This window comes from Mesoplodon mirus, assembly GCF_964341445.2.
Source record: "Mesoplodon mirus genome assembly, chromosome: 7".
Taxonomy (NCBI): Eukaryota; Metazoa; Chordata; class Mammalia; order Artiodactyla; family Ziphiidae; genus Mesoplodon; species Mesoplodon mirus.
The window spans coordinates 122,542,166-122,566,609 of record NC_138983.1 but is presented as its reverse complement, the minus strand read 5'-3'; the positions used below and the strand labels follow the sequence as shown (position 1 = coordinate 122,566,609).

Below are 24,444 nucleotides of genomic sequence, written 5' to 3'. Positions count from 1 at the left end.
AACTAGTGAATTAGAAAATAGTTGAGTGCTTCATTATACAAATGAAATGGGAATTTGGAGAAAGGGGAAGCAAACCTGTATTTCCACAGACTTATCAGTGTTAGATTTCAAGGGAATTATTATGTACAGCTGTGCCAGGTTTCTAGTATAAAGAGTTGACACAGGTAAACATCTTGATTCCCTTGTTCTTTTTTGTTAATCACTAGGATAGTTTTAAAGGATAGGGTCCCATGCAGGCAGAACAACCTCAGTGACTAAGTGGGAGTGGGAGTGATGAGGTTATGCCTTGTTATGTACAGCATTTATACAGTAGACAATGATTAACACCTAGAAACACATTAAAAGAGTAGCTTTTCATCAACCCCAACCTCAATAACAGGAGATTTCTTTCTTTTCCTACGCTTCCTCCTGACCTAGGGAGAACCTTCAAAAACTGCCCCAGTTGGCTGCCATTCACCTCAACAACTGTATGTATATTGCTCACCACTTGCTGACCCTCGGGCATCAGTTCAGATTACGTCTTGCCCCCATTCTGTGTGATGGCACTACTACTTTTGTGGACCTTGTACCTGGCTTCAGGAGACTTGGTAACTGATACTTTAAATTTAGGAAGCATATTGATAATGCAGCTTATCAGACTAGTATCTTTGTAATTTATGAATGCAGCAGTTAGAAATTAGGTGGTGGTCCTGAGCTGTATTGGAAAGTGGGAGGGCATTTAATTTGTAGGTGTTCCCAGTTATTTAGTTTTATTAAGTGAATGCAGTCTTTTGAAAGCATTACTTTTGCATGACGTGATTCCATGGTACATTAGTGTTCCAGACTGCATTGCTGGTGTGCAGTGAATTCACCAAATCAGAGTTATGTCAGTAGAATGACACTTACTAAGATGCAGTGTGACAATTCTGTTAGCGTTGTTGGTAAGAGCTCACTAATGACAGTACTTATTCTTTTGCAAAACCTCAAACTAGCTCCCTTCTCTTCTACCTCCTTTAGCTTTACTTCTGATTATTAAAAATCAAAAGAAATGTGGGGTAAGTCAATAATGATAGCCTAAGAAAAGCAGAGAATCTATATGATTTACTTAGCTTTTCAATTCCTGACTTTTCCCTTAGGTGGTGTAGATATATCAGAAAAATAAGCAGTTACTTCTACTGTATAAGCAGTTTTTCTTATCTGACTCTGGACGAACTGTTGGAAAAGACTTACGATCCTGAGGGTGGGCTTGGAGGGACCGGCTAATGTATTAGAAGTGATGTTTCTAGTAACCTTAGGGCAACCTTATGATGTTATCTAACAAGCAGTTGTTTTCCAATAGGCAAAATCAGATATTTGGTTCATGCTTGTCTCTCCTCTTCCACCCTGGTTTTGCATTGTGTAATTGAACAACTTTTAGAATTCTTTATTCTCTTTTCTTATTATAGGGACAGAGTGTTTTTTGGCCCAAATGCGGGCACAGAAAGGAGAACTTCTGGAAAGATTATCAAGTGCTAGAAACTTTTCAAACATGGACGATGAGGACAATTATTCTGCAGCAAGTAAAGCAGTCCGACAGGTGGGAGGCTGTTGTTCCCTGTGGAATTTGTACTCTTCCTTTAGATGCTCCCCACCTTGTTTTTTAAGCAGCAAAGAGTATGTAACAGGTAGCTCAGTTCATTCCCCAGAACTCCCATTGGAAAATGTGGCTGCCTTTTACAGTCTTGTTTACGATCTTTGCCTTCCCCTACCCCACCAAGTCAACAGGAAGCTATCTTCCCATCAAGCCACTAGTGATGGGAATAAAAAGTCTGTCATAGCAAGTATTTAACCCATGAACTTAGGTTTGGGAAATTTGAAATACTAGCTTTCATCTTAGAAAAATGCCTCTCCTAAGTGACTTATCTTTTTACTAGTTTTCCCATCCTCAGAATAAGTCAGTTTTTCATCTAGCAGAGATATCACTAGGGTGAAATATTCAATCCCGCCGCGGAGCATAGGCTCCGGATGCGCAGGCTCAGCGGCCATGGCTCACGGGCCCAGCCACTCCGCGGCACGTAGGATCTTCCCAGACCGGGGCACGAACCCATGTCCCCTGCATCGGCAGGCGGACTCTCAACCACTGCGCCACCAGGGAAGCCCAAGAAGCACATGTTCTTGATTACTTTACCTCACCGTTATATAACACCTCTTCTCTCTCTCTCTCTCTCTCTCTCACACACACACACACACACACACACACACACACACACACAAGCACGCACACAATAAATGTAAATCTAGAAAACTGTGAGTTGTAACAATCTCTCTTCCATGTAAATATCTGTATTCTTCTGACAGGTACTGCACCAACTAAAGAGACTTGGAATTGTGTGGCAGGATGTCCTGCCAGTGAACATATATTGCAAGGCTATGGGGACTTTACTCAGTACAACAATTTCTGAGATCATTGGCAGAATCACTGCCCTAGAGGTAAGGGCCATTAGATGTCTCACCAGCCTTGAGATGCAGTTCTTGTTCCAGATTGTCACTTTCCTAAGGAAGTGATGCTGAAGTCTCATTTTTAGTCAACACAGATGGTAGAAGAAATTGTTCATGTTTCATGTCTAACTCATCATACTGTTATTTTTTTCACTTTTATCTTAATTCTGTTTTGCTGGAGACTTGCTAATCTCTATCTTTCATACCTATACAAGAAAGTAGGATTATGCTTTTTCTCCATCTAGCATCTGTGTAAGTTATGAATGAGGAAGTTGGAAATGGGGCAGTGCTCCCAAAATGTAAAGTGTGAAGTCATAGATACTTAACATGTACGTGAACTAAATAATTTAATTTAGTAAAGTGAAATGCAGCCTTGTGCAGGTACCACTTTACCAACACACTGGTGAGGTTGGGACTATATGTGTGACCCTACAGGAAAGTTGCCTGGACTCTGCCAGCTGATACCTCTAAAGTATAGATTGGCTAAACCCTTGTGGTAACACTCCCTGCTTTGCAGCAAACTGCACCACATTCTATTGGAGAAACGGGTTTTTTCATGCAGGCAAACTAAATTACTGACAATCTGTTGAAGCATATTTTGTGTCATTCTAACTTTAGGAGTATTGTCAGGACTGATGAAATCTAGTGTCTAGTAAGGTGTGCTCAATTGGTTGGAAAACATCTTGCTGTGGCTGACCCCCTGAATAGTATACACCAAAGCTCTGCTTTTTACTTACTACTAAGCTGGCCCAATTCTGTTCTGTTGTGTTCCCTTTGTGCAAAATCAGGACATCTCTACTGAAGATGGTGATAGATTGTATTCCTTATGCAAAACAGTGATGGATGAAGGACCTCAAGTATTTGCACCTTTGTCTGAAGAAAACAAGAACAAGAAATATCAAGAAGAGGTTCCGGTCTATGTGCCAAAATGGATGCCATTCAAAGAATTGATGATAATGTTACAAGCCAGCCTGCAAGAAATTGGGGATCGGTGGGTAAAATCCTTCGATAGGATTTATATATCTCTTCACAGCTATAAAAGAGTATTAGTGCCATTGAGAGCAGTGCATATTACTCAGGAAAGTTTCATATTGAGTAGCAGTAGGTGGGGTCTTTGCATGGTCTATCATAGTGTGGATCTCATGACCATTTTCTCATATTTGATAACGTAAAAACTTCTTGTTTCTATTATTTTGGTCTTGAGCATGTTGTTTTGTCCTGCTGTACGTATGATCTTGTACTTCTTGCACTTACAAGGAGTACAACCATCTGACACCTGGATGGAAATTTTTGCCCATTTTAATCGACAGTGGATGCATTTTAAGATTGGCTTTGATATGTTAACAGAGAAGTGACTTTTATCTGTAAGAATATTCAGCATCAAACCATTGTTTGATTGACCAGCAGTTTTTCTACAGGGAGTAAAGTAGTTTTAGAGATTCAGCACCACACACGTAGAAAGGATTCATCTTTTCTTAAATATAGTAGATGACGTTTTCTCTCAGTACCATCAGTTAATGTTGCTGTGCTCTGTAATTGTCTGCTATGTCGTATCATACTGAGTGTGTGAAGGTCATTAATACGGTGCAAAAACAGGATAGATGTGGGCTAGTTATACATCCTTGGATGCTTTTATTATTGTCTTGGTATATTTTTAACAAGCATGCATACCTTGTATAGGGAACTCACTGAATAGGCATTAAGGTCCATATCCATCCCTATAGCTACTTGTCTATCTACTTTGGCTTGGCTTATTATAGATGCCCAATTACATTAGACTAGTTGTCCTAGATGTGTCTGAGTTGTTCCCAGCAAATACTATCCATTCTAAAACAAGGTAAATGAGATTTTTTGCTTGAAAAAAAAAATCACATCAAAATACGTCTAACTACACTTAGTATAAAATTTGATTTATTCATTTGTTATTTACAAGTCCTTAGTGAGTTATGTCTTCAGGTAAGACTCCAGAGGGCAGCAGATAAGAATTTTTCTTTCTGCTGTTAAAGGGCCCTCTTGCAGCCCAAGAATGATCATTAATTCTTTGTTATGAGAAAAATTACAGTACTGATATATCTCAGCTTCTTTTCTTCTGCCTAAGAAGATTTTTTATTTCAGTAAATATAAGGATAATAACTAATTGAGAAAAATTATTTTACCACGGAAACTATCTCCAGTTGTGTAGTTTAAACATTTAAAAATTATAAAATATACATATGAAAGAGTACAGTATATATAACATATATTCACAGTTTAAAGAAAAAGAGTGAAATAAATGTTCATGTACCTATTGCTCAGCTTAAGAAAAATATTACCACTACCTTTGAAGACCCTTCTGTACACTTTTCCAAATCGTCCTCACCAGAGGGGTAACCACTATCTTGAATTTTGTGTTATTTACCTCCTTGCTTTTCTTTATAGTTTTACCACATTTGCACATATCCCTAAATGGAGTCTTCTATAACTTGCTTCTTTTGTTCAGAAAATTCTTTCGTGAAGGTATCTGTAGCTGCAGTTCATTTTCACTGCTGTATCATATTCCATTATATAAACATTTCATAGTTTTTTAAAAAAACTGAGTTATAATTAACATACAATATTATATTAGTTTCAGGTGTACAACATAGTGATTTGATATTTTTATACATTATGAAAAGATCACAGCAGTAAGATCAGTTACCATCCATCACCAAAGTTGTTACAATATTATTGACTATATTCCTCATGTGTATGTTACATCCCTGCCCGTGACTTATTTATTTTATAGATGCATATTTCATGGTTTATCCTGTTGCTTCACATTTTCACCAGTATTTGGTATTATCAGACTTTAAAATTTTTGCTAGTCTAGTTGCTATGAAATGGTAGCTCATTGTCATTTTACTTTATATTTCCCTAAATTCTAATGACATTGAGCATCTTTTTAGTGATCATTTTTCTTCTATTGTAAAATGCCTGTTTATATATTTTTTTTATATTGGGACTCTGTGTTTTTCTTTTTGAAGTATAGTTGATGCACAATATTATTAAGTTACAGGTATAAAATATAGTGATTCACAATTTTTAAAGGTTATACTCTCTTTTAGTTATTATTGGCTATATTTCCTGTGTTGTACAATATAGCCTTGAGGCTTATTTTATACACCATAGTTTGTACCTCTTAGTCCCCTACTTCTAAATTCCCCCTCCCTGCTTCCGTCTCCCCACTGGTAACCACTGGTTTGTTCTCTGTATCTCTGAGCTATTCATATTTTTTACCCTTTATTCTACAGGGTTGTTTGTGATTTCATACGTATTTTTTATACCTATCCTTTGTCAGTTAAAATGTGTTGCCTGTGGTTCACTTTTTAAAGTAGTTACAGATCCCGTTACTCTATATAACCATGTGAGGATGTGGTCATAACGGGCTTAGTGAGTATAGAATGAGGGGGAACAGTTTTATCTTCCTAACTTGGTCTCTCGTCTGTCTATGCTGTTACCAAAATGCAGCCAAGAAGCAGAAGATGTCAAAGATACTGACTGGTAGATTCGTAAAGAAGGGGAAGAATGCCAGAATTTGTTTTATTTCCATTTTAAACAAATACACTTTTGGGATCAAATACACAATTTAAAAATCTGGCTTATACTTAATAGGAAATAAAAATTGTGTTTTTCATTTTGCAGGTGGGCAGATGGAAAAGGGCCCTTGGCAGCTGCGTTCTCTTCCAGTGAAGTAAAAGCTTTAATTCGTGCCTTGTTCCAGAACACAGAAAGAAGAGCAGCTGCCCTTGCCAAGATTAAATAGCTCCATCTTCCTGAGAAAGCCGTGTCTTGAGCAGGTGGATTCCTTTCTTGGCGTAATTAGTCTTTAAAGACTCCTTGGAATCACCCGTTGGTTTTGGTGAACTGATATATCATGGAAGTTTGATTTCACCTAAGAACGCCTTACTTCCTGGCCTGTATGAGGCTTTGTTGAAGAACTGGATGTTAGGATAAGATGTCAGATGAAGCACCTCAATTTGTTGACTTTTTAGCCACCCTCCCTTGATAAGAAACTATAGGGTGACGTTGTTTCATGTTGCTTCCAGGGCCCTCTGGGAACTGTATCCATTGAAAATATAAGCCCTGGCCTTGGATCAAGGAATCCAGGTCATTCCAAGAGTCAGAATAAAGAATTTGTGAGAGATGGGAGATATATTTTGGAGGGCAAGGGAACCATAAATGCAGGAATTAAGAAGACTTCCTTCAGTATTTCTTTCCAATAAATAATGCTTTTCAGAGTTAAGGGTGAGTGTCTTTAGTAACATGGGAACTTTGACAAAAGAGACCATCAGGTTTTCCTATCTTTTGTGCCGTTCTTTTTATCGACATTTATGATCCTCACAGAGGACTCAATGACTTACCGTCTTCCTTCATGACACTATCTGATAATTTAACATTTCTTTCAGTATAAATTTTTGGCACTTTTTGCTATTTCAACTAAATTATATATTTTTTCTGGCTGAGCCACGTGGCTTTCAGGATCTTAGTTCTCCTACCAGGGATTGAACCTGGGCCCTCAGCAGTGAAAGCAAGGAGTCCTAACCACTGGACTGCCAGGGAATTCCCAGACTAAATTCTATTTTATTGGTTGGATTTTTTTTTTTTTTTGTCTTCTCAAATTCTAATGTTTCTGTACCTTATCAAATGGCAAAGGTTTTAAATTGCAGTGTTCCTTTGGTATGTATGTGCCATGAGATGATAACTTTGGGTTTGGTAGCCTAATCTTTTATTTGGTGGATGTGGGTAATCCTTCAGCTCAACTTTCTGTGTTTTTAACTCTTTGCAGCCATTGGAGGTTTATATTCTATTAAAATTATTCTCGGTAGGGCTCTGGATTGTCTCTCTTCACCCTGAAATGTGGAATTCCGCGTGTGAAAAGAGGGTAAAGAGTGCGATCTTTGTGTGCCTTGGAGGAGATGCTGTCTGGAGGATGTTTTCAGTTCAGTGGGCCTGCTTCCTTAGGCTTCAACCCCTGATCCCTGGCACACATTCGTCCTTCACCTTCTTGTTCTTAGTTTGAGCTCAGCCCCTACATTCTGGTTGCTTAGTTTTTCTTTTACCTATTTAGGGGTCATAGAAGAATGAATTAGAAAGGAGATTGGTTTCTTTTTATAAGAGAACTCAGCTGTGGTTAGTGACAACCTATCTGTCTGTACTCAGCATATCCTACTATGAGAATGCACAGAAAGAAGACTTGCCTGAACCAACTTTAGTTTTTTGAGAACAAAGTAGTTGTCTTTCTTGAGAGGGGGAAGGGACCATTTTCACAGGTGAAGAAAATACCTGTTTTTGAAAATCCACACCGTTTCAGGTAGCATTCTTTTTTCAGCAATTGAGAGGATGGGGAACTAAGAACAGAGCTGAAATAAATGCATTGCAGGACTGTTATACACATAGCAGATTTCTTTTGTTCATAGAAGCTATTCCTGTCGCTTGACAGGTAGAGCAGTTGGGGGGTGGGATCTCTTGTAACTGAAAAGCACACTCCTCTCTCCTTCCCTTCCCCCATTAGCACAGAAAACTGCATCATAGTTCTTCTGAGGCTCTGTAGACTCCATCCCTCGGGGCTCCTTCCTCTAATGAATAGTTTGTATGTCATGGCACACAGAGTGGGCCGACTCCATCCTCTTCCCTGGCCAAGGCAGTTGACAGCTGGTGGTTAAGTGGATATTCATTCTGGTTAGGGATGAGCCATCTGACTTAGCAACATGGGAGTTGGGTCTGGCAGCTCTTACGGGAACCTTGAAGGTACCTGTTCAGATAGGGAACCTGAGATGGAATGGGAGGGGAACCTTCTTCCTCTAGAAAGAGCGTGCGGATTATGTGAGTAAGGGAAATTTACGAGGCTTGACTCATTCAGTGGATCTGTAGGCTAACGGGAAGAAACCTCTTCCCAAATTACACCCAGAACTATACAAATGACTGGGAAATGAATTTCCAGAAAGGGTCCCCAAGATATTAGTAAAAAGGAAAGTTTTTGTTAAAAAGAACCTAAATCCCTTAGGTGACTTGATAGTGGCTGCTGTTACATTGTGGGTCGTGAATTGTTGGTGACCCATTCATGGTCAGTTTTGCATTGGATTTCTCTCTGAAATGGGGATCCTCCAGATGGCATCTTTCCTCAGGCCTGGGAGCAGCACAAGGCATCTAGGCCTAGTCTGTGGAAATGGAAGCAGGGAGCCTGTCCATTTTACCCTGGGCTTACATTCTGGCCTTGATCAGCCCGGGAGGGTCATCCAGACTCTGCATGCATCTATATTATAAACTGTGACATATCACTGAACAATCACTTGTGAATAGATCAAACAGTATTTTTTTTTGATTAATATTGTTAAAAAGGATATGGATAATCCTCTTCCCATGCCTGCAAATACTTATGCTATCACTTAAGGCAATGACTCCCAGCCTTTTGTGGGGTTTCATTCTATTGTTTATTTGATTTCCGAAGATTATGTCTATCTTCTGACAGTTCTGAGAGGTACACACACATCCTCTGGGGGCGTTTTTGTTATAAGAAAACTGGCCCAAAGGAGTGGTATGCCCAAGCTCCACAGCTGGTTTGTGCCACGGAGAAATGAAGGCATGTATAGGAGTGACTTCTTAGTGAAGGAGGTAGCTGTAAGTTCAGGAAGGAATCAGGCTTTTGGAAATTGCCTCACATATAAAAAGTCTTGGCACAAAGTAGCCTTTTTAAATTGGGTTTTGAGGCCCACGTTCTTCCTAATCATGGAACTGATTTTGAACATTGGTTTTGTGATAACTTCCTCCTAAAAATAGGCATGTAGCTAAAGCCTAAAGTTTCCTGAAAGTTACAAAGCCCCAATTTTGAGAAGTTTTTCAATTATACGGTTTAGACAGAAATTCCTCTCCTTGTCATGAGGAGTTTGGTTGAGAAGTTTGTGAGGTCACGTGACATAACTGGAGCTAGCCTTAGATGTCTCAAAACCATGTTATGAAATCTCTGCCTCAAGTTTGGGGAGGAGGGCAATGATTCTGATGAGCTATGTATAAGTTCTGCACTCCTCAGGAATCGGGTGCCCCAGATTTCTTGCATAGTGCTAGAGAGCGAGGTGGGAGTGGATGGGTCTTAGCTACTCCTGCTGTTGAAGAAGGCACCAGTACCAGGGCCGAAGACACCTACTCCCTCCCTTGTCTCAGCTTTGTAAGGGGTTCTAAAACTCCTACGTTTATTCTACTTACATTTATTGGGTGCCAGGCATTGTTCCAGTCACTCAACAAACCCCGCCCCCCCCAAAAAAAAACCCACAAAAATTATTTTTCTCTGGTGATTTAAATTCTGGTGCTAAAGACAGATAATAAACATGAAGCAAGTAAATTAGATAGTATGTCTGAAGATTTTAAGTGTATGGAAAAAATAAACATAGGGTGATAAATCTGAACTCCTCTGGAATTCCAGGGCTGGAGGAAAGGGGAGTGAGCTGACACTCTGAATGGGATGGTCAGAGGACACCTCGCCGAGACAGTGGGTAAGCCATGTAGATGTCTGGGTGCAGACAACTCTGAGCAGAGAGACCAGCCCTTGCAAAGCCCTAAGGTGGGAGGAGCGTGTCTGGTGAAGGAATAGCAGAGAATGAGGGAGAGAGGAGGAGGAAAGGTGGTGAGAGATATAACAGGAGAGGAGGGGGCAAGATTGTGTCAGCCATTAGAAGGATTTTGGTTTATTTTTACTCTGAGTCAGATGGGAAACTAGTAGCTTAGGAAAAAAAAAAAGGAAATGTATAAAAGAAGAGAAAATAGCATGGTGAACCCCTAGGTACCCACCACCCATCTTCAGCAATTGTGGTCATACAGCCAATCTTGTTTCACCTGTGCCCCCCGCTCACCCACGCCCCATTGCTCCTGCAAACACACACTGAATTGTTGAAGCAAATGCCAGACAGCATATCATTTTTTTTTTTTTTTTTTTTTTTTAGCGGTATGCGGGCCTCTCACTGCTGTGGCCTCTCCCGTTGCAGAGCACAGACTCCGGATGCGCAGGCTCAGCGGCCATGGCTCACGGGCCCAGCCGCTCCACGGCATGTGGGATCTTCCCGGACCGGGGCACGAACCCGTGTCCCCTGCCTCGGCAGGCGGACTCTCAACCACTGCGCCACCAGGGAAGCCCCCAGACAGCATATCATTTTAAACCCAGGGCTCATTCCTGTGAAAAGTGAATGTTGTTTCTTGCGAAGCTTTCTCTTTTTCCATCTCTCTTTCAGCCCCTGTCATCCCCCCTCTCCTCTGCCGGCAGGAGTTGTCCTCTAGCTGCCCGCCTCTTTCCCTTTTTCCCCAACCTCAGTTCCCCACTCAGGCTCAGCCTGTATCCACTCCACTCCCATCCCCTGAACTCTGGGTATTAAATAACAAACATCTTAAATGCAGTTGACAGCTGACTCACTACCACTTCCCCTTTGCATCCTCCTTCCCTCTGCTCAGCCACTTGCTCCAGCTAACCCAATCCCATGGTTTCTGGGTGTTCAAAAGTTGCCCAGGGGACTTCCCTGGTGGCACAGTGGTTGAGAATCTGCCTGCCAATGCAGGGGACACGGGTTCGGGCCCTGGTCTGGGGGGATCCCACATGCCGCGGAGCAACTAGGCCCGTGAGCCACAACTACTGAGCCTGCGCGTCTGGAGCCGCAACAAGAGAGGCCACGATAGTGAGACGCTCGTGCACCGCGATGAAGAGTGGCCCCCACTCACCGCAACTAGAGAAAGCCCTCGCACAGAAATGAAGACCCAACACAGCAAAAATAAATAAATAAATTACTAAACTCCTACGCCCAACATCTTCTTTAAAAAAAAAAAAAAAAGTTGCCCAGGAAAAGATTCCTCTTACTGATTATTTCATCAGAGAGGATATCTCCTGCCCCCTTAGAATCAGATTCTCCTGGGTTCCTCTCACAGAGAATCCCAGTAGACATGACGACCCAGCTCCAGCTATTGGGTGTTGGCTGGAGTCTGGGACTGCCTTTGGTTTAAGGCAAAGCAACCCCCTTCCCTAAGGGGTGTCTGGGTGGAGTGGCGTCGGGAGTGGAGCAGCTGCTGGCTGGCTTCTGTCTCCCATCCCCACTCTCTGACTTTAGAAATGCTGTCTCAAAAGAATATTAATTATTTCATGTGCATGAAGGGCTCCATTTATGCTTGATTACCATGCAGCATGATAAAAATTATGCATAGCATTATGTCAGGTTAACGTTGTTATAAATTTCACTTAATTTCCGTACTGTTTTGTTCCTAAATGCATACTCTAGTTTGTTTGCCATATCCATATCTACATTATTATTATTCAAAACTAAAAAATTAGGACTTCTTGTTCACCCTCTATTTAGTAATCTTTTTTTTTGTAATATTAACTTTAATCGCATGGTCTGAAGTAGCAGTAGGTCTTTTGCCCCCTTTTTGAAAACTGGGACACTTGCTCATCTCAAGGACTATGTAACTTGGATTTGTGATTACATCTGAAGTTTCTAAGTCCCATGAGATATAATTCCCCTGAGTGTAGAACTGTGAACTCATTTAAAATCCAGGTTTTCTTTTTCTATCTTTTCACCTATCTTAGCTTTCATTTTCCTCTCAAATATGTTTGTTCCAGCCTTTCCAGGTGGAAGATAGTTCTCCTTGATAGGAACAGGGAAGCAAAATAGTGTTTGAGTTGTTCAGTTCTCTTTGTGTCATTTTTTTTAACATCACATTATCAACTTCGAGTATAGCCAAATCCTTTTTGTTCCTTTTCTTTCACTGACCATCCTCTTTCCCTGTGCCCCCAAATTCCTTGAGATAATGTTTTTCATAAACTTCAGCATATTCTGGGCTTTGATCTTCCTGACACTATTTTTTCACGTCCAGGCCATTCTTATATTTTTGCTTATGAAGGGCCTGTTTTTGTTGAACCCATCATTTGTTTTCATTTACAGCCACACTCCTGTTTTTTAAATTGTGTTGTCATATTTATTATACAGTCAGATTTTCAGTTTTGAAATACCCCCCTCCTCTTTCATTCATAGTATGATGTCTTTTTATTTTTATTTTATTTATTAAGCTATAGTTGATATACAATATTGTGTTTATTTCAGGTGTATAGCTTCAGATTCTTTTCCATTATGGGTTATTATAAGATATTTAATCTAGTTCCCTGTGCTATACAGTAAATTCCTGTTGTTTATCTGTTTTACATATAGTGGTGTGTATCTATTAATCCCATACTCCTAATTTAATCCCTCCCCTTCCCTTTTCCTCTTTGGTAACCGTATGTTTGTTTTCTATGTCTGTGAGTTTGTTTCTGTTTTGTAAATAAGTTGATTTGTATTATATTTTTAGATTCCACATATAAGTGCTATATAATGTCTTTCTTTTAGAGTCTGTGGCCATGAGATTATTTCTGGCATTTTTTGGTGCTCTTTGAAATATGCTTTCCTAAAGTCAGGGCCTGTGCCTAGGCCAAATCATTTCTTCCTTGCCTGTTGTGAAATTTGCAGTCATTCTCTAACTGATGTTTTGGATTAAAAGTTCCCCTCTTTGCCTCTTTGGCTTTCTGAGAAGTGATTATTAGCAAGGCAATTAAAAAACTCATTGGACTTTCTGGTTTTTAGCAGAGTGGGGCCTCTAGTAGACTTATGGAAAGCTGAAATCCCCTATATCCCTGTGTCAACTTCTTATTCATTAAAAAAATATATCAGCCACCTCTTCCATCTGGCTGGGTGGTGCCATAGTACATGCACGTGGAGTATTATTTCTAATTTTCTGTTTCTCTTTACTCCAAGTGCCTGGTTGTTTAGCATTCACTTTATTAACCTATGAGAATTGAACTTGGGATTCCCTGAGAACTCAATAAAATCTTTCTGGTTTTGTTTTTTGCTAATTTCTGCCAGCAAATCAGTAAGAAGCAAAGAGTGGCTCATTTAGAGGAGAAGCAGACCTATATGACAACTAACTTTTTTATAAAGTCACGGTATCATTAAGAAAGTAATGTTATTCTTCCATGAAGCAAAAACAGTAAAAACCTTTTTTGATTTGCACTGAAGTATATTTCCCCTTGGAGTTTGCTTCAGAGTATAAGAAAGGGGCTCCTGAGAAGCCCCTAATATTGGTTCTCTGTTTTTTTCTTTTGCTTTTCTGGGAAAAGAGTAGTAGGAGCTATGGGTGAGTATGTGGGGATGAAAAGGGAAGGGAAGAAAGAACTCTGATCATTTGGAGGATCTTTGTGGCAGCCAGCTGGTCTACCGAGACTTGGATAAGAGGAAGGGCAGAGGAGGCAGGGTTGGGGGATGAAGTGCCAGCGAGGGCTGTGGAGTCACACAGACCTGGGTTTCATATCCAGGTCTACATTTACTTAGTTCTGTGACCTTGGACGAGGTATTTATTCTCTCTCAGACTCAGAATTTTCACTTGTAAAATGGGGTTAATAAGATGACTGACTTCATGGGGTTGCTGTGAAGATTTAATGAGATAATTTATGTAAAACACATAGCAAGCATAGGGCCTGGCATAGGTGAATGATTTGTGTTAACATGTTAACTCTAGTGTTTAGCACTTCAAGCTCAGTGCACTCAATTTAGAGTTTAATTATGTAGGTGGTTCTCTAACAAAATTGCAGCTTTTTGAGGGTAGGAATGGTGTCGAATGCTCTTCTTGGACAGAGTAAACTTAATAAATAATTATGGATTGATTTGAATTCAACCCCACACAATGTGTGACAATGTGGCCCAAGTGAAGAGAGAAGTGGGGCATCTTTGTGGCGTGAGCTGGAGTGTCCTTGTAAGGACCCCATGAGATCTCTAACATTGGAAATGTTTGATTTTGGTCCCAGGAGAGCTTCTTCCCTTGGCTGTGTGTGGATATTTGTATTTTTGTATATGTATAAAAGCCTGTTTGTTTAGAATTTATACCACCGGGAGGTACAGTTCTTGTTATCAGGACTCTTCAGCACTAACTGAAGGCCTGACAGTGTCCCTGAAACACTGCCAAATTCTGCAAGGCTTCTGAAACAGGAAAGAGCCAACCATCCCAGTGCACTTGGAATTTAGCATATTTGATTTAGATTCTAATTCTCTGGAGGTTGGTCTTCAGCTTTGACAGGATAACTTTTATTTTTTAATGTTTTTAATTAAAAAAATTTTTTTTATTAAATTTAATTTATTTTTTTATACAGCAGGTTCTTATTAGTCATCAATTTTATACACATCAGTGTATACATGTCAATCCCAATCGCCCAGTTCATCACACCACCACCACCCACCCCCCGCCGCTCTCCCCGCTTGGTGTCCACACGTTTGTCCTCTACATCTGTGTCTCTATTTCTGCCCTGCAAACCGGTTAATTTGTACCATTTTTCTATGTTCCACATATATGCGTTAATATACGATATTTGTTTTTCTCTTTCTGACTTACTTCACTCTGTATGACAGACTCTAGATCCATCCACGTCTCAACAAATGACCCAATTTCGTTCCTTTTTATGGCTGGGTAATATTCCACTGTATATATGTACCACATCTTCTTAATCCATTCATCTCTCGATGGGCATTTAGGTTGCTTCCATGACCTGGCTATTGCAAATAGTGCTGCAGTGAACATTGAGGTGCATGTGTCTTTTTGAATTATTATTTTCTCTGGGTATATGCCCAGTAGTGGGACTGCTGGATCATATGGTAGTTCTATTTGTAGTTTTTTAAGGAACCTCCATACTGTTCTCCATAGTGGCTGTACCAATTCACATTCCCACCAGCAGTGCAAGAGGGTTCCCTTTTCTCCACACACTCTCCAGCATTTGTTGTTTGTATATTTTCTGATGATGCCCATTCTAACTGGTGTGAGCTGATACCTCATTGTAGTTTTTTTTTTTTTTTTTTTCGCGGTACGCGGGCCTCTCACTGTTGTGGGCTCTCCCGTTGCGGAGCACAGGCTCCGGATGCACAGGCTCAGCGTCCATGGCTCATGGCCCCAGCCACTCTGCGGCATGTGGGATCTTCCTGGACAGGGGCACAAACCCGTGTCCCCTGCATCGGCAGGCAGACTCTCAACCACTGCGTCACCAGGGAAACCCCCTCATTGGAGTTTTGATTTTTATTTCTCTAATAATTAGTGATGTTGACCAGCTTTTCATGTGCTTCTTGGTCATCTGTATGTCTTCTTTGGAGAAACGTCTATTGAGGTCTCCTGCCCATTTTTTGATTAGGTTGTTTGTTTTTATTAATATTGAGCTGCATGAGTTGTTTATATATTTTGGAGATTAATCTTTGTCCGTTGATTCGTTTGCAGATATTTTCTCCCATTCTGAGGGTTGTCTTTTGGTCTTGTTTATGGTTTCCTTTGCTGTGCAAAAGCTTTCAAGTTTCATTAGGTCCCATTTGTTTATTTTTGTTTTTATTTCCATTACTCTAGGAGGTGGATCAAAAAAGATCTTGCTGTGATTATGTCAAAGAGTGTTCTTCCTATGTTTTCCTCTAAGAGTTTTATAGTGTCTGGTCTTACATTTAGGTCTCTAATCCATTTTGAGTTTATTTTTGTGTATGGTGTTAGGGAGTGTTCTAATTTCATTCTTTTATATGTAGCTGTCCATTTTTCCCAGCACCACTTATTGAAGAGACTGTCTTTTCTCCATTGTATATCCTTGCCTCCTTTGTCATAGATTAGTTGACCATAGGTGTGTGGGTTTATCTCTGGGCTTTCTCTCTTGTTCCATTGATCTATGTTTCTGTTTTTGTGCCAGTACCATATTGTCTTGATTACTGTAGCTTTGTAGTATAGTCTGAAGTCAGGGAGTCTGATTCCTCCAGCTCCATTTTTTCCCCTCAAGACTGCTTTGGCCATTCGGGGTCTTTTGTGGCTCCATACAAATTTTAAGATTTTTTGTTCTAGTTCCATAAAAGATGCCATTGGTAATTTGATAGGGATTGCATTGAATCTGTAGATTGCTTTGGGTAGTATAGTCATTTTCACAATATTGATTCTTCCAATCCAAGAACATGGTATATCTCTCCATCTGTTGGTATCATCTTTAATTTCTTTCATCAGTGTCATAGTTTTCTGCATACAGGTCTTTTGTCTCCTTAGGTAGGTTTATTCCTAGGTGTTTTATTCATTTTGTTGCAATGGTAAATTGGAGTGTTTCCTTAATTTCTCTTTCAGATTTTTCATCATTAGTGTATAGGAATGCAAGAGATTTCTGTGCATTAATTTTGTATCCTACAACTTTACCAGATTCATTGATTAGCTCTAATATTTTTCTGGTGGCATCTTTAGGATTCTCTATATATAGTATCATGTCATCTGCAAACAGAGAAAGTTTTACTTCTTCTTTTCCAATTTGTATTCCTTTTATTTCTTTTTCTTCTCTGATTGCTGTGGCTAAAACTTCCAAAACTATGTTGAATAATAGTGGCGAAAGTGGACATCCTTGTCTTCTTCCTGATATTAGAGGAACTGCTTTCACTTTTTCACCATTGAGAATGATGTTTGCTGTGGGTTTGTCATTTATGGCCTTTATTATGTTGAGGTAGGTTCCCTCTATGCCCACTTTCTGGAGAGTTTTTACCATAAATGGGTGTTGAATTTTTTCAAAAGCTTTTTCTGCATGAATTGAGATGATCATATGGTTTTTATTCTTCAATTTGTTAATATGGTGTATCACACTGATTGATTTGTATATATTGAAGAATCCTTGTGTCCCTGGGATAAATCCCACTTGATCATGGTATATGATTCTTTTAATGTGTTGTTGGATTCTGTTTGGTAGTATTTTGTTGAGGATTTTTGCATCTATATTCATCAGTGATATTGGTCTGTAATTTTCTTTTTTTGTAGTATCTTTGTCTGGTTTTGGTATCAGGTGATGGTGGCCTCATAAATGAGTTTGGGAGTGTTCCTTCCTCTGCAATTTTTTGGAAGAGTTTGAGAAGGATGGGTGTTAGCTCTTCTCTAAATGTTTGATAGAATTCACCTGTGAAGCCATCTGGTCCTGGACTTTTGTTTGTTGGAAGATTTTTAATCACAGTATCAATTTCATTACTTGTGATTGGTCTGTTCATATTTTCTGTTTCTTCCTGGTTCAGTCTTAGAAGGTTATACATTTCTAAGAATTTGTCCATTTCTTCCAGGTTGTCCATTTTAGTGGCATAGAGCTGCTTGTAGTAGACTCTTAGGATGCTTTGTATATCTGCAGTGTCCCCTGTAACTTCTCCTTTTTCATTTCTAATTTTATTGATTTGAGTCCTCTCTCTCTTTTTCCTGATGAGTCTGGCTAATGGTTTATCAATTTTATTTATCTTCTGAAAGAACCAGCTTTTAGTTTTATTGATCTTTGCTATTGTTTTCTTTGTTTCTATTTCATTTATTTCTGCTCTGATCTTTATGATTTCTTTCCTTCTGCTAACTTTGGGTTTTGTTTGTTCTTCTTTCTCTAGTTCCTTTAGGTATAAAGTTAGATTGTTTATTTGAGATGCTTCTTGTTTCTTGAGGTAGGCTTGTACAGCTATAAACATCCTCTTAGAACTGCTTTTGCTGCATCCCATAGGTTTTGGATCGTCGTGTTTTCATTGTCATTTATCTCTAGGTATTTTTTTATTTCCTCTTTGATTTCTTCAGTGATCTCTTGGTTATTTAGTAACGTATTGTTTAGCCTCCATGTGTTTGTGTTTTTTACGTTATTTTTCCCTGTAATTGATTTCTAATCTCATAGCGTTGTGGTCAGAAAAGATGCTTGATATGATTTCAATTTTCTTAACTTTGCTGAGGCTTGATTTGTGACCCAAGATGTGATATATCCTGGAGAATGTTCTGTGTGCACTTGAGAAGAAAGTGTAATCTGCTGTTTTTGGATAGAATGTCCTATAAATATGAATTAAATCTATCTGGTCTATTGTATCATTTAAAGCTTCTGTTTCCTTATTTATTTTCATTTTGGATGATCTGTCCATTGATGTAAGTGAGGTGTTAAATTCCCCCACTATTATTGTGTTACTGTCGATTTCCTCTTTTATAGCTGTTAGCAGGTGTCTTATGTACTGAGGTGCTCCTATGTTGAGTGCGTATATATTTATAATTTTTATATCTTCTTCTTGGATTGATCCCCATTCTTTATTTTAAATTCTATTTTATCTGATATGAGTATTGCTACTTCAGCTTTCTTTTGATTTCCATTTGCATGGAATATCTTTTTCCATCCCCTCACTTTCAGTCTGAATGTGTCCCTAGGTCTGAAATGGCTCTCTTGTAGACAGCATATATATGGGTCTTGTTTTTGTATCCATTCAGCAAGCCTGTGTCTTTTGGTTGGAGCATTTAATCATTCACATTTAAGGTAATTATCAATATGTATGTTCCTAAGACCATTTTCTTAATAGTTTTGGGTTTGTTTTTGTAGGTCCTTTTCTTCTCTTGTGTTTCCCACTTAGAGAAGTTCCTTTAGTATTTGTTGTAGAGCTGGTTTGGTGGCACTGAATTCTCTTAGCTTTTGCTTGTCTCTAAAGCTTTTGATTTCTCCATCGAATCTGAATGAGATCCTTGCCGGGTAGAATAATCTTGGTTGTAGGTTCTTCCCTTTCATCACTTTAAGTATATCATGCCACGCCCTTCTGGCTTGTAGAGTTTCTGTTGAGGAATCAGCTGTTAACCTTATGGGAGTTCCCTTGTATGTTATTTGTTGTTTTTCCCTTGCTGCTTTTAATAATTTTTCTTTATCTTTAATTTTTGCCAATTTGATTACTATGAGTCTCGGCATGTTTCTCCTTGGGTTTATCCTGTATGGGACTGTCTGTGCTTCCTGTACCGGGGTGGCTATTTCCTTTCCCATGTTAGGGAAATTTCTGACTATAATCTCTTCAAATATTTTCTCTGGTCCTTTCTCTCTCTCTTCTCCTTCTGGGACCCCTATAATGCAAATGTTGTTGTGTTTAATGTTGTCCCAGAGGTCTCTTAGGCTGTCTTCATTTCTTTTCATTCTTTTTTCTTTATTCTGTTTGGCAGCAATGAATTCCACCATTCTGTCTTCCAGGTCACTTATCCATTCTTCTGCCTCAGTTATTCTGCTATTGATTCCTTCTAGTGTAAATTTCATTTCAGTTATTGTATTGTTCATCTTTGTTTGTTTGTACGTTAATTCTTCTAGGTCTTTGTTAAACATTTCTTGCATCTTCTCCATCTTTGCCTCCATTCTTTTTCTGAGGACCTGGATCATCTTCACTCTCATTATTCTGAATTCTTTTTCTGGAAGGTTGCCTGTCTCCACTTCATTTAGTTGTTTTCTGGGATTTTATCTTGCTCCTTCATCTGGTACATAGCCCTCTGCCTTTTCATCTTGTCTGTCTTTCTGTGAATGTGGTTTTTGTTCCACAGGCTGCAGGATTGTATCTTCTTGTTTCTGCTGTCTGCCCTCTCCAGGATAACTTTTAAACAGAATGGGCAGTTTACCAAAACAGCCAATCTCCCAACAAATCTGGACAAATAGGGCTTTACTAATATATGACCTTATTGTTACTGGAAGTGGTTTTACATTTGGTTTTGTTATGATGATTATTATTCTGGTGTGGAGGTGGAAGGGTTTAAGTAATAACCTTTTTTTTTCCCCTAAAACCAGGCACCCAAAAAGGCAAATCAAAGTGTATTCTTTTTCTCAAAATCTATTTGGCTGTCTGCAGGAGTGAGCTCAAGGGTGAAGTGGTGAGAGGCAGGCCCTGGAGGCTGCTGAATGAACTCTCTCCTTTGGCCCAAGTCTGGCAGGAGAAGTGAAGGAGAGGGACTTCTGAGCTTAAATCTGGTCTCCAGTCAGAGGGAGAGGGAGAAAGAGCAAGTGTGTGATAAATATAGTGGGGCAGAAAGAACAGAGAAGGGAAGCATTCATCATAATGTTCACAGAATCCCTTTGAGGGTGTGGTAATATCAGGCTCTTTTCCACTTTGTAGTTATTTTATACAAGTGACTCATATCCATTATCATCTTTGTTGTTAGCTGGTCAGAATTTATGCTGGTGACTGCACCTAGTTGCTGAAGGGCCATGTGTGACCTGGATCTGTAGAGGCCAAGGACTACGTTTTCACATTTAATCCTAAGAACACTCCTTTGAGAAAGATACTACTGTCCTGATTTTACAGATGAGGAATCAAAGCACAGAGAGGTTAAGTGTCATGCCCAAGGACACACAGTGGGGAATACAAAGTCAGGGTTCCAACCCGAGTTTGTTTGATTCCAGAGCTGATGCTCTTTTCGTTGTTCTCGTGCAACTTCCTTCTCACCCAGGGGTCTTTCTGGCTCTCATGTGTCCCCAGGTATATTAGTTGGTGAGGGCTGCTATAACAAAGCACCAGAAATTTGGTGGCTTAAATAACAAAAATGTATCATCTCATAGTTCTGGAGGCAAGAAATCTAAAATCAAGGTGTTGGCACAATTGCTACCTTTTGAGGGCTGTGAGGGAAAGATCTGTTCCAAGTCTTCTCCTTGGCCATCTTCTCTCCATGTCTCTCATATTGTCTTCCCTCTGTCTAAGATTTCCCCCCTTTTATGGACACCAGTCATATTGGATCAGGGCCCATCCTAATGACCTCATTTTAACTTGGTTACCTGTATAAAGACACTGTCTCCAATAAGGTCATGGTCTGAGGCACTGGGGTTAGGATTTCAACATATGAAGTTTTTTTTTTGGGGTGGGTACGATTCAACCCATAATATCAGATAAATCACCTACAGGTCACACTCTAGCTGCTGCACTTTAGATGCTTTGTTTACAGGGAGGGGACTTTTCCTATCACTGTTTATTGTCTGTGACCATTCTATTTAATCTGTTAACCAACAGCCATGAACATTGTCACCTTCCAAGTGGGCCTGCTCACTGGAGTGAGCTTGAGGTCAACAAAGCATTCAGCAGGCTCTAATTTAATTAGCCAAGTTAGTGGGACAGCTGCTTTGTAACTCTGGCTCATGAACTGGCAGAGATCAGAGATGAGACTGGCAGAGCTCGTTGCTGATCCCAGGCATCCCTGATGCAGCTCCAAGCCCTAAGAACTTTGCTCCTGTTCTGGCAGGAAAAGAGAGGGAAGATGAACTGGCATTTGGAATTTCCTACCCTGGATGTATCTTTTAAAAGTATATGGGAACCACAGTCAAAGTCAAGGCCCTGCATTTTCATCTGCCTCTTTCCTCATCTTGCCACATATCAAGTCCATTCTCTCCCATAATTTAAAAGGTTTCTGAAAATCCCCTTCAACTGGATTTGTCAGCTGCTTCCACCCTGCCTGTCCAAGCTGGCCAACTTCTTCAAGCCTCTTCCTGTCTCCCCCACCTAAACCCCAGCCCTAGACCTGCCTCTTACTCCAAGGGCACTGATGTTGTCAGTCTCTCTGTAGTCTTCCCAGGTCTGTGGGAGGCAGCCCTGGAAAGGGGGGAGAGAGCTCTGGATCTAAAGTCATAAGATTCGGACTTACCTGTTGCCCCCGTCACTTGACCCACCAGCGTCACCTTGGAGTGGTCAGAATGGCTATCATCAAAAAAATCTACAAACAATAAATGCTGGAGAGGGTATGGAGAAAAGGCAATGTAAATTGATGCCGATACTATGGAGAACAGTATGGAGGTTCCTTAAAAAACTAAAAATAGAATTACCATATGACCCAGCAATCCCACTACTGGGCATATACCCTGAGAAAATCATAATTCAAAAAGAGTCATGTACCACAATGTTCATTGCAGCACTATTTACAATAGCCGGGACATGGAAGCAACCTAAGTGTCCATCGACAGATGAATGTCTAAAGAAGATGTGTCACATGTATATAATGGAATATTACTCAGCCATAAAAAGGAATGAAATTGGGTCATTTTTAGAGACGTGGATGGACCTAGAGACTGTCACACAGAGTGAAGTAAGTCAGAAAAAGAAAAACAAGTATCATATATTAACGCATATATGGGGAATCTAGAAAAATGGTATAGATGGTCTTATTTGCAAAGCAGAAATAGAGACACAGACATAGAGAACAAAGATATGGATACCAAGGGGGAAAGTGGGGGGAGATGAATTGGGAGATTGGGATTGACATATATACACTATTGACACTATGTATAAAATAGATAACTAATGAGAACATACTGTATAGTGCAGGGAACTCTACTCGATGCTCTACGGTGACCTCAATGGGAAGTAAATCCAAAGAAGGGGGGATATGTGTATACAGATAGCTGATTCACTTTTCTGTATAGTAGAAACTAACACAACGTTGTAAAGCAACTATACTCCAATAAAAATATAACAACAAAAAAATGGAGATAGAAGTCCCTGCTTAGCTTACCTCCCAGGGGGGTCATGTAAACAAAATAAACTTCAAAGGAGCTGTCTCCACACAAGATGATGTAAAAACAAAGAAAAATCTGATTTTGCAGATGTACAGTATGACATATTACTGGGGCCATTTTGTTGACTATGTTCTGCATGTGCGTGTCTGCGTTGGACTGTGAATTCCAAGAGAGCAGAGAATTTTGCTCAGTGGCTCACCCCATGCAGTCACTGCATGCAGTCAGCCATTGATGGACTTTAGATAATTGGTGAAAGGCAGTCTTGGAGAAGAAAGAAAAGACCAGTGGGTGACAAAGTGGGTATCAAAGAAAGTTGCACATGGAGAGAGTGACTTATTTTCTCTGCACGAGATTTTACAGTCATGTCAGTCATTAAACATTGATTTAAAGTGTTAGTTATTGCTGACCTGGAGCAGATGTTTAGGAAAGTACTTTTAATCAACCACATAATTGATATTTTTTGCTACCCCTTTGTGTCTTAATTCAAGCAGATGAAAAATGCCCTTTGTGTCCAGTAGTGACAGCACTGACTCACCATGTGGGGAATTCTTCTCACAGTCCATATTCAGCTGAGCATTTCATAAGTTTAGGTCTTCAGATATAAATTTGAACAGCTCCCAAAGTAAATGGCTTTTTTTTTTAAAAAATGGCTTTTAAACAAAGTGAAAAATAAGTCTTTGCTAAACAAAATGAGCAATTTGGGGGGTCACTTTTATTTAAAGTATGTAAATTACAAACTTGATATGTTATTTCTGAGCTTGAGAAATCATTCAGAAACAATGGATGGTTCTTTGTAGATTAGAAATCATTTCCTAGAATATGGGTTGGGTAATTTTTTTTTTGTCTGAAGATTTGAACAAGGGTGGCTTTGTTTCTCTTTCCTCCTAGGAATGCAGGATCCCACATGGGGAGAGAGAGCTGCTTTCCTGTCCTTCCCACTCTTCAGGGCTGCCTTAGTGGCTGATGAGGGAGAGTGCAGAGCAGGGACAGAATGGGACTATGATGTGTTGGTTACTGGGCCTGGTGCTAGGAATAACTATATTTATACAAAAAAAGAAGCCATTAATTTTGGATTTGGGGGATGAGAGGAGAAGTTTTGTGATAGGTTAGCAGTTGAGCTATATCTTGAAGCACCAGCAGTTTTCCAATTATGAAAACATGAGGGAAGTACAGCCTAAGCAGAAGCATGGGGGTGGGAGTGGAGTTCTGCTTAAGGAATATTGTAGGATTTTGAATGTAGTTGGAATATAAGGTCCAGGGAAGGAAGGAGGCAATGAAACATGAGGCCAGAAAGATTAGTTTGAGATTAGATCATGAAGTGCATTGAATAGTTAGCCTAAAGAATTTGAATTTGATCCTGCAGGCAATGGGGAGTCAGTGAAGGCTTATGCAAGGAGCAGAGTGGTCTGGTCTGACCTTTGTTTAGGAAGGAAACCTGGTAGCCACTTGGAGGATGGATTGTGAGGGGGAAAGAAGGGAGGCAGAGAGATTGCTTAGGAGGCAAGGGATCATAGGAGTCTGAACTAAGGCAGTAGGGGAGAACCTTCCTGGCTGGGCAGGATGGTGGAGGGGAGGAAATAAAATTGGCAACTATACATGTTGATTGGTTGATTGCCGCAACAAATCTTTACTGAGTACTTACCATGTGCTAGACGTGCTGAGTACTTACCATGTGCTAGCTGAGAGGA

The 24,444-nt window shown here is 39.9% G+C and overlaps 2 protein-coding genes across 2 annotated transcripts in view; both read left to right on the top strand.

The window, feature by feature from the left end:
• Positions 1–6,713, top strand: part of ZW10 (zw10 kinetochore protein) — a 33,879-nt gene extending 27,166 nt beyond the window's left edge. The window contains exons 12-16 of the mRNA XM_082628717.1: positions 418–587; positions 1,425–1,555; positions 2,317–2,448; positions 3,246–3,448; positions 6,118–6,713. Coding sequence (XP_082484843.1) covers positions 418–587; positions 1,425–1,555; positions 2,317–2,448; positions 3,246–3,448; positions 6,118–6,238 — 757 coding nt within the window. The 3' untranslated portion in view covers positions 6,239–6,713. The remainder of the gene's footprint in view (positions 1–417; positions 588–1,424; positions 1,556–2,316; positions 2,449–3,245; positions 3,449–6,117) is intronic.
• Positions 6,714–9,894: 3,181 nt separating this feature from the next.
• Positions 9,895–24,444, top strand: part of TMPRSS5 (transmembrane serine protease 5) — a 36,755-nt gene continuing 22,205 nt past the window's right edge. The window contains exons 1-2 of the mRNA XM_082628494.1: positions 9,895–9,962; positions 22,154–22,326. Coding sequence (XP_082484620.1) covers positions 9,932–9,962; positions 22,154–22,326 — 204 coding nt within the window. The 5' untranslated portion in view covers positions 9,895–9,931. The remainder of the gene's footprint in view (positions 9,963–22,153; positions 22,327–24,444) is intronic.